The following is a 12,901-nucleotide window of genomic DNA, read 5'->3' as shown; positions in this document are numbered from 1 at the left end:
CACACACACACACACACACACACACACACACACCCCTTGAGTTTATTCAACACCCCCTTTATTTGATTCAAAACACACACACCCTTACAAACCCACACATGCACACCTTGACTTGATTCAACACCCAGGAGAGCAAGCCCAAGCTTGCTCTGAATTAGAGGGTTTTGTATACAGGGCTGGCCCTATGGCCAAGCTGGGTGGTGCAGGGCACCACGGCGCCCACCCGCCAGGGGGGCCCCGCAGCTGCGCCTGCCCGCCCGCTGGCCGGCTGGTCCGCCGCGCAGCTGCGCCCACGGCAACCACGCTGTGCCTGCCCGCCCGCCGTGCAGCAGCGCCTGTGACAGCCGCGCTGCGCGCGACACCCACTCGCCGCGCTGGGAAACGGGTGCCGAAGGGATCCGTCGCGCCAGGGGCGCTTAAGACGGCCCTGTTTGTATATGGGGCATCAAAAGCAGCAACGGATACATGCATTTGGGACCAGATGGAGTGCATCTCTCCCCCATTAGAGAATAATAACTGGGACTAGCCGTCAAAAGTCACAGATCAGAGATGCTCACATTTTTCATCAATCTAGCAGCTAAAGGTAATTATCTCAGGCCAGAGATGTTACTGTTGTTTATTGATACAGCAGTTAAAGGTGATCTGTGAAACCCAGTGACACAGCATCCTCACAGAAAGTAAGAGGCTGGAAGTGCCGCTCGGTTTTTCATTATGGCTTTCCTGTGGCAAAGCCCCCCCCCCCCCGCATGCAGCGCTAGTCACCATGCAGTTGTTCCACAGTATGCTTTTAACACATTTTTTAAAAAAAATTGGCAATGCTTTTATTTGTGGAGTTGTTTGTCTGTTTCTCTGAGTGGGGTGTGTGTGTTTTTTTCTAGACCATTTTTTTTCTAGACCATTTTCTAGGGTGAAAGGCTGGATGTGGTCTGGAGGGATGTGTGGTTCCCTGCTCGTGAAGAAAGAATCCAACCCTGCATCAAATTGTGCCCTGCCTAAGTAGGAGACAGAAAGCAGTGGTGAGGTTTTTATCCCAGTTGCTGGGCTCAGGAATGCCTTCCCTCAGCCTCCTTTCTTTCCTCATTCTGACAAAAAGTGAAAACCATCCTCTTCAATCAGGCTTTTTATAATACTTGTCTTTTATTTTGCTCCCAGATTTTATGCATTCTCTCTCTTCTCTGGTTGTACATCACACTGTGCGGCATAACTGATTGTGGGATTTTTGTTTCTTTTATTTAACACTAGCGGGACCCGGCCACGCGTTGCTGTGGCCCAGTCAAGGCCCCCGTACCCCAGTGGAGGACGGTAGGATACTCCTCCCTCTGTTGTCCCCGGGGAGTGCATCTCCATACCTTGCCCCCCACCCTTGGAAAAGGAGCTGTCTGAGTCATGTATTATAGTAATTGGCCAATAGATGACACTGTGTTGAGAGGGCAGAGGTTCTGGATAGAATTTCCCAGCATCCCTGGCTTTCTGAGTATTGAGGTCTGAAACAGTGCATTTTTCCTAATTTACATGTCACAGTTGTGGCATCTGTCTACGTAAACGGTATGTGGTCCCTTGCCCAATTGCATGTGATGTTGTGTCCAAATTTGTACACAATCAGTCAAGCGGTTTCGGTGAAAGGTGGAGACCCACAAACATGCCCCCTTTACTTTTATATATATATAAGATAAGATATATTGTACTTTAACCTGTTATATACAGTTGTAGGGGAGTACTTGCGCTCTACGTGGGGCTACCTTTGAAGGTGACCCGGAAACTACAACTAATCCAGAATGCGGCAGCTAGACTGGTAACTGGGAGCGGACACTGAGACCACATAACACCAGTCTTGAAATATCTACATTGGCTCCCAGTAAGTTTTCGAGCACATTTCAAAGTGTTGGTGCTGACCTTTAAAGCCCTAAATGACCTCGGTCCAGTATACCTGAAGGAGCGTCTCCACCCCCATCGTTCTGCGGTCCACTCTGAGGTCCAGCACCGAGGGCCTTCTGGCGGTTCCCTCGTTGCGAGAAGCCAAGTTGCAGGGAACCAGGCAGAGGGCCTTCTCGGTAGTGGCACCCGCCCTGTGGAACGACCTCCCAGCAGATGTCAAAGAGAAAAACAGCTACCAGATTTTTAGAAGACATATGAAGGCAGCCCTGTTTAGAGAGGCTTTTAATGTTTAATAGATTATTTTATTCTTCTGTTGGAAGCCGCCCAGAGTGGCTGGGGAAACCCAGCCAGATGGGTGGGGTATAAATATATTATTATTATTATTATTATTATTATTATTATTATTATTATTATTATTTCTGGGAAAGGGCATAAAATCAAACTTTAATCATCTCACAAAAGTGGGTCGATTAGGCAGCTGACATAAATCATGCACACTTAAAGGTTCCAATTAATATACAGCCTTTTCTATTGATTTTAACAGCTGGGGTAGCCATGACTTGCTTACTTAAAATTTATTTATTAAATCTTTATACTGCCCTTCATCCAAAGATCACAGGCTGGTTCACAACATAAAAAATAAGACGAGAATTAAAAATACATAATAAAAACAAAAACAAACCAACATCCCCTCCCACAAACATGTTTAAAAGGACATAGGCAGCCCAAGGCTTGGTGCAGATGAAGCAAAATATCTCAACTTTCTTGAATACAAGGGACAGACTTAAATACTTTAGTACTTACGATGTAAGAAGCAATCATATTTGAAACATCGTCTACAGAAGAGAGTATGGAAGGAGTGTAGACTCTGCTCCCTCTGAACAGATTTAGCATTTGGTCCATCTATGTTTGGTGTGCACTCGGGAGGAAGAGCTCCTGGAAGCTGCTGTTCTGTAAGTTCTTTGTATCTACGGAAGTAGTAAAAACGTTCCTATTTTATATGCCAAAAGCCTGGCTTTATTGTCCTTGCAGGAAAAGTACAGCTTATGCAGTTAATGCATTGACATAAATGACATTTGTCTGGCTAAAACCATTAACATCACTGCTTATTTCATTGATCTGTGATGCTGTAAAGAAAAGGGAAGAAGTTGCCCAATCAAATAGCCAACACTGACATTCTTTAAATGCTATGAGGATGGCATTGCTATAGCCAAATTCTATTTGTTTCGGGGGAGGGAATTATAAAGGTGCTCAGCAACCTATCAATATCAATGGGCCTTTGAATTCCTTAACTTTGCTGGATCATGCCTGCTTGCAATAATTCATTCTGGTAATTTAATAAATCTAGAGAAATAGCCTTTGTGAGGATACAGCTGCACCCATGAGATGTTTTAATTAAAAAAGAATAAAACTAAACAGGGTTCCATTAAAGTGACTCCCTACCCAGTCACCTCACAATTACTTATATTCCATATTCCATACCAAAGTAAACCTTTGTACAAAACTTGGTCAACAATTCCAAATTAAAAATGAGGTTTTTTACTAATGGGGGGCAGCTGCCTCTCCCTGCCCCCTTGGCTACGCCCATGTTCAAACGGTGTATAGATTTTATGAAATAAATAAAATACATCTTACTTTTCTTTCAGTTCCTCAGCTGTACCCTTATCTGGAAACATTGAGGAAATGGCTTCAAATATCTTGTCGGAAGGAAATTTCCGAGGAGGATGGCTCTCTTTATCTACATAGAAACAAAAACACAGGCAATGAGTTAATGTTCTCTAAAGCTTAGAATCTTCCCACATTGTTCCTCTATGCAACAACAGGGGCGAGAATAATATTGGCTTGGGTATGGAAGTAGCAGCAAACAGCTACAGTGGAGGAGTGGCGACAGAAAATGATTGAATATATGGAAATAGCTAATCTAACTGCAAAAGTAAGGCAGCAGGGCAGCGAAACCTTTCGAAAAGAATGGGGAAATTTTTTAGACTATACAGTGGTACCTCGGTTTAAGTACACAATTGGTTCCGGAAGTCTGTACTTATCTGGCGCCCTGGTGCGAAGATCCCTCCGGCGACGCCCCCCCCCCATTTCGCAGCACGGCGCCCCCCTGCGCATTGCGCCACCCAACCTTGCCTTAGAGCCGGCCCTGACCTGAAGCATACTTAACCTGAAGTGAACTTTCCCATTGAAAGTAATGGAAAGTGGATTAATCTGTTCCAGACAGTCCATGGAGTACTTAAACTGAAAGTACTCAAACCAAGGCGTACTTAAACCGAGGTATGACTGTATTGCTCAAATGTGTTAAAGCAATAATTGCCAGCAGAATGAATCAAACCTCACAACTGGACTTCAAATTATTTTTATTGAAAGAATAATAATAAGATATTATATAATGAATACATTTCAAAGCACAAATGGAATCTACAAATACTGTGTAACAGATAGATGACTGTACAGGAATGGTATATTAGACACAATTAATACTATGTAATTAGCACTTAAAAGAATGAGACAGATTCTCATGAATGTTAAAATAATGCGTATAAGGAAGAGATGCTATTAAAAAGACAGAAGGCGGAAGAAGGGAAGCCAGCTCTAAGGAGCAAGGGAAAATACAATTTGTATATAGATATTGTACAACAGTATGTAAAACACTGAAAATTAATAAATAAATATATATATAAAAAGAATAGAATCTTCCCACATTGTTTCTCAAAGGGGCAGGCAAGCTGAATTGTGTCAGACGCAGAATTCCACACTGACATCTCATTCACCCCAGGGTCAACAAAAATGGAAGTGCTAGGAATGAACAAGGCATTCGCTTTTCCCCTACTTTAGAAACTGAAGGCAGCTGCTGACAGAGGGCTTGGCTTCCTCATTCCGCTTGCTTTTAATCTGTGCCTTCCAGAACAAGGGCAAGACCAGGTACACGTAGTCAAGCAATCTGGCTTTTTTATTGTCAAAGAATGCCCTACCTGTTCTTATTTCCTTGACTTATGACTGCTTTGACAGAGTTGCTATGGAGTATGGGCAATTTGCTCCCCTATGCCAACACTCAGACAAAGTTCCAAGCTATTCTATTGTTTTGCCATGGCATTGATGGAGAGAGAGAAAATGAGAATTTGAGGTATCAGAAGCAATCTCTTTTTATTCTTCTACTAGCTGGCCCGGCCACGCGTTGCTGTGGGTCATCCCTGTGATTCCCCCCACCCTGACCCGATCCATGACATATCCCGTCCCTCCTCCCTCCAACCGCCTGGCTCATCCCTGTGTTTCGGTAGGATACCCTTCCCTCTGTTTTCCCCGGAGTGTTGTCCCCTCCCCGCTGTATCTCCATACATTGGCCCCTGCACACGCATCGTGAACATTTTTATATATTTAGATTAACTTTTTTGAAATAAGAACATGAGAAGCAGAAGTTATTATTGTTTAATTTTATTTTTGGGGTTGTCATTTATTTTGGTGGGTACTGTATGATTTGTGTTTTTTGGGGGGGGTTGTGTGTTTTAATTTATTTATTTATTTGGATTTTTAAATTTTGGGGTAGGTGACCCAGAGAACTACTTTAATAATCCCAACCCGGGGGGGGGGGGAGATCAAATAGTGAAGACCCACAGCCCCATAGCAACAGAAGGCGAGTTCCGAAGCGCCCGAGCTGTTCGGGTCCATAAAAAACCCAGGAAGTGGCAAGGGAAAGGTAGGAGATTGTAAATCGGGGGGGGGGGGGAATTGGCCACTGCAAATATCCGAGGACTTAAACTGGGGAGAGAAAGTGCATGGTGGTGGTTGTTTTTAAAGACGCAGAGGCTTGCAATCAGTCATAGCATAAAAGCCTAGGTTAAAACGACTGCCCTTACTTAAAATAGCCGCCAGAGCCTCATATGTGACACAACGCCCGCTAAATTTTAAAGTAAAAACCCCTTGCCATGCTCCCAAGTGCGTTGCTGTGGGTTACCCCCCCGGGCCCAGTGGGGGCCTGGCGGCCTGGCAGGGGCCTACATAAAACAAAGGCCGTGCTGCGGCCTTCGATCCGGGCGCTCGCCCTCCCCCCCGGGCCTAGTGGTGGCCTAGCAGCCTGGCAGGGGCCTAGGGGTCTGGTAATGGCCGCCTTAGTGGTTTCAGGTGCTTGGTTGATGTCACTATTTGGCACCACCCTTCAGAGCTTTTGCTGGTGACAGCATGCAATCTGCCTTTCTATTGGATGCTGCTGGAGTTTTCAGAGCTTTTGCTAGTGATGTCTAATTTGTGCGCCACTTTTTGCGTTTAATCACTATTTAAGGTATGAAAGCTGTGCTTTTTTGGATTTTTTAAAATTTTTATGCCAGATCCCTCACTGATGGACAAGGTACGCTTTCTCCTAATTTGATGCAATTTGGTTCTGCAGTTACGGAGAAAGGCTGTGACCTCTGCGCGCGCAATGCCTACATTTTTATATATATAGAAAACAGCCGATTGCTTAATTAACTCTCATCTCATTACGCAGATGAGCACACTTATTAGAATTTGTGTCCCACTCTATCCTCTGGGGTTACAGCAAGTTCACGTTTTATACCTAGATCAGGTGCACTCAACCATCACCATGAGACCACGGCCACTGGGAGCTGCCCAGACAGGATTATTTGAATCCTATTGTGAAGGTGGATTCCTGGGAAGAGTCTTATGAGCAGCCTCAGAAGACAGGAAAGGAGGTCAGGGAGTTGTTACTGTTGCTTGTAGCCTCTCCCTGGGCTGGACTTACAGTAATATTTTGGATGAAAGCCAAGCAGGAGGCACTGGAGCCGTGGAAAAGGAAAGGTGAAAACAGAGAGAAAACTGAGGGCTCAAGACCCTGATCCAGAAAAGTGGTCCCTGTGATCAGTTGGAGGCACCTACAAAGGTGGGCCTTCAACACCTCCAAGGAACTGAAATCAGAATCAATATTCAGTTATGTTCCCAATGGGATATCCACTACTTAACTTTGGATGGACAGGTTAAGTAGCTGTGTGTAGGAGAAAGGATCTTCTGTAGCAAAGGCTACAGAAGTGTGTGAGTCAAGTTTGCAGACATCACGTGACTGCCTAATGAGGTACAGTCATACCTCGGTTTAAGTACGCTTCGCTTTGAGTACTTTCAGTTTTGAATTATGGTGCTGAAGGAGACTCTTGAGAATCCCATGGACTGCAAGAAAATCAAACCTATCCATTCTGAAGGAAATCAGCCCTGAGTGCTCACTGGAAGGACAGATCCTGAAGCTGAGGCTCCAATACTTTGGCCACCTCATGAGAAGAGAAGACTCCCTGGAAAAGACCCTGATGTTGGGAAAGATTGAGGGCACAAGGAGAAGGGGACGACAGAGGACGAGATGGTTGGACAGTGTTCTCGAAGCTACCAACATGAGTCTGACCAAACTGCGGGAGGCAGTGGGAGACAGGAGTGCCTGGCGTGCTCCGGTCCATAGGGTCATGAAGAGTCGGACACGACTAAACGACTAAACAACAACAAATATCATTTTCATATAATTCTCTTTTAATGTACAGCAGGCTGTAAATTTTAAATCCTCATTCCATAACTTCTCCCATGAAGCAAGTTGTATATTATATCCCACATCTTTTGCCCAGTATATCATTACAGATTTTACTTCCTCATCTTTTGTTTCCAATTCCATTTTCGACAGAACCTTTTCATTATTTCCCAACAGTTCTTTCTGTAATCTCGAAAATTCTTTACCAAAACCAACTCCTTTATTCAACCTAAAGATGTCATTTAATTGGCGATATTGGAGCCAATCAGTTAACAGATGTCTTATGTCTTCAAACTTTTTCACTTTCAATTGATTTCCCTCCTCGGTTAACAACTCATTATACATTGCCCATTCTTTTTCCATATTTATTGTTTTAACTGACAACGCTTCCAATGGTGATATCTACCATGGGGTTTCATTCTCTAATAAATTCTTATATTTTCCCCAAACAGCATGAATTGATTTTCTAACAATATGGTTTAGAAATCCCTTATGAACTTTCAATTTTCCATACCAAAGATATGCCCCCCCCCCAAATCTACTGTCATGGTCTTCTAGATCTAAGATATCTGGATTCCTCAAAGCCATCCATTCTTGTAGCCAGCAAAGCCTCATAATATAATTTTAATTCCGTAGGGCAAATCCGCATCTGTTAATAACTTATACTTAATCCCGGGTTTCTTCCCCTGCCAAATAAACTTGGATATCTCTCTACCATTGTTTGAAGTGTCCTGTTCCGCTGACTAACGGTATAGATTGAAATAAAAATAAAATTCTTGGCAATACATTTTTATTACCAAGATTCTTTCCCATAATGATAGTTTCATTCTTCCCCATATTTCCATATTTATCTTAATATCATTCCACTTTTATATAATTATCTTTAAAAATATTTTTTTTGCTGTCAGCCACCCCCCTAAATATTTCTCCTTTTCTATGCCCAGCTCTGTTATCTGTTATCATTTTTCCTTCTGTTCTGTCATATATTTTTTACCAACAATTTAGTTTTAGTTTTATTCAGTTTGAGAACTGCAACTTGGCCAAATAGATTAATCTTATCCAAAACCCTTGGTATACTTTCCAAGGGGTTTTCTACCGTTATTACCAGGTCGTCTGCAAATGCCTTAAGTTTATATGATATGCGTCCCACTCCCACTGTAATACCTTTAATGTTGTTGTTTGTTTTCATTGAGGGAGAAGAGATGTGTCTGGGAGGAGCGGAGCTGGGGAGAGCGGAGGGGGCATTGCAATGGTTCAGGGCATGGGGAGGAACATACAGAATGTGGAGCAGGCCAGGCAAGGGGCACACAGCACAAACAGTTGTGCCCTGGGTACTCAGTGCAGCATTAGGTCAGACTTGAGGATCGGGGAGGGGAGTTGCTGTGGTCTAGAGATTCTCTTTCTCTTGCCAGGCTCTCCATCCAGTTTTTTTTGGGGGGGGGAGGGGGGCGCGAGATCTAGAATGTGTGTTCCTGGTGTTAAGCAATTGGGACTGATTGGGGATTCTGCTTGATTACTGCCCGCCTAGCTGCCCAGCAGCCTCCCTGCCTGAGCTGGTCTCAGAGGCTGTGTTGAGAACTCACAGAGTGCTGGTTCTTTTTTAAAAAAAATTATATTACTTTTCAATTACAAAAATTCAATATAAGCCTTATTATATCAATACCGAATTACAATACCAATTCAAACACCAATCAGTCAAATATCCAATCACACAATTTAAGTGGGCCCCCCATGTGTTAGAATTCAAGGTTTAATAATTCCCTTTAATTCTGTTCCAAACTGTTATTCAATCCAATTACAATCCAATTTTAGTAATAATTCCTTACAAAACAGCTACAATGTTTTTAACTTCAATTCATGTTGACACATGAATTGTGTCAACATAATTTATGATCTGCAAGTGAACTCCTTTCTTCTTCCTGTATGGGTGTTTAACTATATTGTTCCTTTTTGTCCTTGCCGAATATTATGTCTATCTTGGTTATTCCTGATCCTCACCATGCCTTGCGCCATTGTTGTCTCAATGTCGTTCTAAAGAAATCTCTCTTCCTTTGTTTTCAGCACCTCTAGCTGTAGTTGCAAAACTATCTCACCACTCTCCGCCATTTCTTTTCAATCTAATTAAAGGAGTAGCCTGGCACCCCGCCAAAGCCTTGGCAAGTCCTCAAGCTCCAATCATTTCTCCACTCAGCCAGAGATAAAGTGAAAGCTAACTCTGTCCAGCTATTAAGAATTCCAAGTCCTTTTAAAATAATTCTATTATTTTATTCTATTATTCACACACAAAATTCCATTTGGCATTGTAATCCATATCTGTACTCCTGTTCCCCCTCATATTCACTTGCTGTATAAGGTTGCTGAGTCATTTATATAACAAAAGATATATATAAAAAGCTGTAGGCTCCCTGCCCACATACCATCTTTTGCATCGAATGAAGTCTTCTTTCCAATTCAAATCTTAACAACCCTGTAGCTGTTTCAATTCAACAGTTTGTGATTTTATCCCAACTTCTCCAGCATACGTCTGTACATTAGTCTCAAATAATCTTTAAGAACCACCCCTGCTTCTTAATGATGTCGTGGGAAGGTTGCCAACAGGCAAGCGCCTCCCTGCCTCCTATGCCGGAGCAAAAGCCAGGTACCCAGACAAGATGACAAGATGCAAGTGCAGCCTGTTCCCCCTGTCCCTGGGGGAGTTTGCAAGGACCATTACCCTCAATCACCCCGTTGTTGTGGGAGCTGGCTCCATTAAGGCAGCTGGAACCGGAAGCCCCAGACTGCTGGTTCTGAGGGTCCATGCCAAGGTGACTGGCTCTGGGGTGGCTCAGGACTTCATGACTGCCATGATGACCATGGAGCTGTCCCAACATGTCATTGGCCCTATATGGCAGGGCCAATGGCTTTCATTGTCCTCTAATTCTAGAAAGCCATGTGCGTTAATCACTGAGTTTCTGCTATTTGTTTGGAGAATTTAAATTTACTCCACTTGTACAAAAGGCATGTGTGAACTTTATTTTGGTATCAAGGTAGGAGATCAAGACAAACCATGGGCCCCACATACTGTATATGTTTTAAAACATGTGTAACACTGTTGACAGCCTGGCTAAAAGATGGAACTTATAGAATGCAGTTTGTTGTAATGATGTCATGAAGTGAGCTGAAAGACCACATCACAAATTGCTATTTCTGCTTGACAAATATACTAGGTCATAATCTAAATATTCTGTACAATATCTGAATTAGCCATCTACTTTAAGACCGCTTGGTCAAAGAAATGTTGCCAATGTGCCACTGCTTCATCCTAAAACAATATATTCCTGCCTTTGTCAAAGCAATGGCTTCCTTTACCTAAAAGAAAAATTCCCAAGATGAGCAAGGAAAGGGTATTTGTAGGTCTACAACTAAGAGCAAGCAATGCATTTGATGCTAGACGAAGCTGAAAAAGCTGAGAATGGAAAGCATTTAAACACATTGTTACCAATTTCTTGGAATTTTTAAGACCCAAGACTATGAAACAATTGTCAGCAAACTTCTAGCTGCTTATAAACCTATGGAGTGTAACATGTCTCTAGAAATACATTTCTTGGATCATATCTAGATTTTTTTGCCACCCAATATGGGTGATGAATATGGGTAGCGGTTTCACCAAGGTATTTCTACCATGGAAAAGCAGAGTCCTGGCATGCTTGTAGATTTCTGCTGCACATTAGTAAGGGATCCTCCAGAAGCAAACTACAGAATCATCTGGCTATAGAATAACAACATCATCAAAAATTTAGATGTGTTCATAATTTAATTAGGGCCGCAGATTTTTTCCCCTTATTTTAAAATTAAATTCTATAGCGTAATAGCAGTGGATGACAGACAAAATTTGAAGTCATTTCCAAGTTCAGCACTCTATTTTGTAAGGACGTACTACATATTTTGCATGTTACAATTTTTTTGAGGGTCTTTGTCACACAGTGAAATTAGAATGTGTGTATTTAGACAAGTCAGCATACTGTTATTACTATTTATTGCATTGTAAATTGCTTTATACAAAAAAGAAGTACCTCAAATCAACTTAACCAAAGAAAATATCAACAGATAAAATCCATTAAAGCCATGTTTCAAGTTATAACTCAAAATTCCCCAAATGCTCATCCAACAATACAATAGGAAGGAGAAGTACTGCCCCCACCCCACTTAATGAGGAGCAAGACGTAGAGGCCAACTTAACCACAAAGAGCCTGGGCAAATAAGAATGTCTGAGAAGAATGGCCCTGGGTGTGCTTCCGGGGGAAAGCATTCCAAGGATGGTGAGCTACCACTGAAAAAGCCACCCTTTGCACCCCCTTCAGGTGAGGCCCATGAGGAAGAAGAGCCTCGGGTGAAGACTGCAGGGTCCAGACTGGTTCATGTGACAAAAGGGGCTCCTTGGGGCAGTGCAGTCCTGAGCAGCATAAGGCTATTTTATACATCAAGCACACACTTTGAATTGAGCCCAGAATCTAATCAATAGCAAGTGCTGTCAAGTCAGAATCTGTGTAATATGCTCAAGCTTTCTGATCGCAGTTAGTAATCTGGCCCCTGAATTCTGCACTAGCTGTAGTTTCCGCAGGGTCTTCCAAGGCAACCCCAGGTATAATACATTGGTATCTTCTTGATTCCATTACTGGAGAGCTCAGACAACCAAAGCAAGGCTAACCCTGACCAGCCAGGGTTGCAGCTGGGCCATTGTCAAAGCAGATGAAAAGCACTCCACACCACAGAGGCCACTAGTGTCTCAAGTGACAGTCATGACTCCAGAGTAACACGCCTGCTCCTTCGGCGGGAATGTAACCCCTTCCAGAGCCGACTGAACATAAACCTATCCAGTCTCAGTAACTACGCACTACCACCAGCACCTCAGCCTTACCTGGATTAAGCTTCAGTTTACTGGCTCTCATCCAGTCCATTACCAAGGCCAGACACCGGTCTAGCACTTCCACTGCTACACCTGCAGATGTAAAGGAGAAATAGAGCTGCGTATCATCAGCATAGCGCTGACAACGCACTCCAAAGCTCCAGATGACCCCACTCAGAAGTTTCGTGTAGATAATGAACAGCATAGGGGATAGAATCGACCCCTGTGGCACTCCATACTGAAAGCGCCACCCCTGGAGACAGCCATCTAAGTAGGATTGGAACCTCTGGAACCACCCATTCAAGAATACAATGAATATCATTGCAGAAGAATACAAGGGTTGATGGTATTGAAAGCCGTTGAGAGATAAAGGAGAATTAACAGGAATACACTCCCAACAAAAATAATAATACAGAGTGACTAGGGCTGAAACTCCAATTGAAGTTGATCTAGAACAAGCATCCCCAAACTGTGGCCCTCTAGGTGTTTTGGCCTACAACTCCCATGATCCCTAGCTAACAGGACCAGTGGTCAGGGAAGATGGGAATTGTAGTCCAAAACATCTGGAGGGCCGAAGCTTGGGGTTGCCTGATCTAGAATATCAAATCTCATCTAAGAGAGCCTGGATGTGGCCTGTGACC

At 43.2% G+C, this 12,901-nt stretch overlaps 1 protein-coding gene across 5 annotated transcripts in view; it reads right to left on the bottom strand.

Moving 5' to 3' along the window:
- Positions 1–12,901, bottom strand: part of EZH2 (enhancer of zeste 2 polycomb repressive complex 2 subunit) — a 60,089-nt gene that overhangs the window by 23,432 nt on the left and 23,756 nt on the right. For all 5 annotated transcript variants that reach the window (XM_035101378.2, XM_060280542.1, XM_035101379.2 and 2 more), the window contains 2 exons: positions 3,511–3,613; positions 2,680–2,843 (listed from right to left, as the gene is read on the bottom strand). In XM_035101378.2, coding sequence (XP_034957269.1) covers positions 2,680–2,843; positions 3,511–3,613 — 267 coding nt within the window. The remainder of the gene's footprint in view (positions 1–2,679; positions 2,844–3,510; positions 3,614–12,901) is intronic.

The sequence above is a fragment of the Zootoca vivipara genome, chromosome 12 (assembly GCF_963506605.1).
Source record: "Zootoca vivipara chromosome 12, rZooViv1.1, whole genome shotgun sequence".
Taxonomy (NCBI): domain Eukaryota; kingdom Metazoa; phylum Chordata; class Lepidosauria; order Squamata; family Lacertidae; genus Zootoca; species Zootoca vivipara.
The sequence above is the reverse complement of the archived record's forward strand: the minus strand, read 5'-3'. Positions and strand labels throughout refer to the sequence as shown.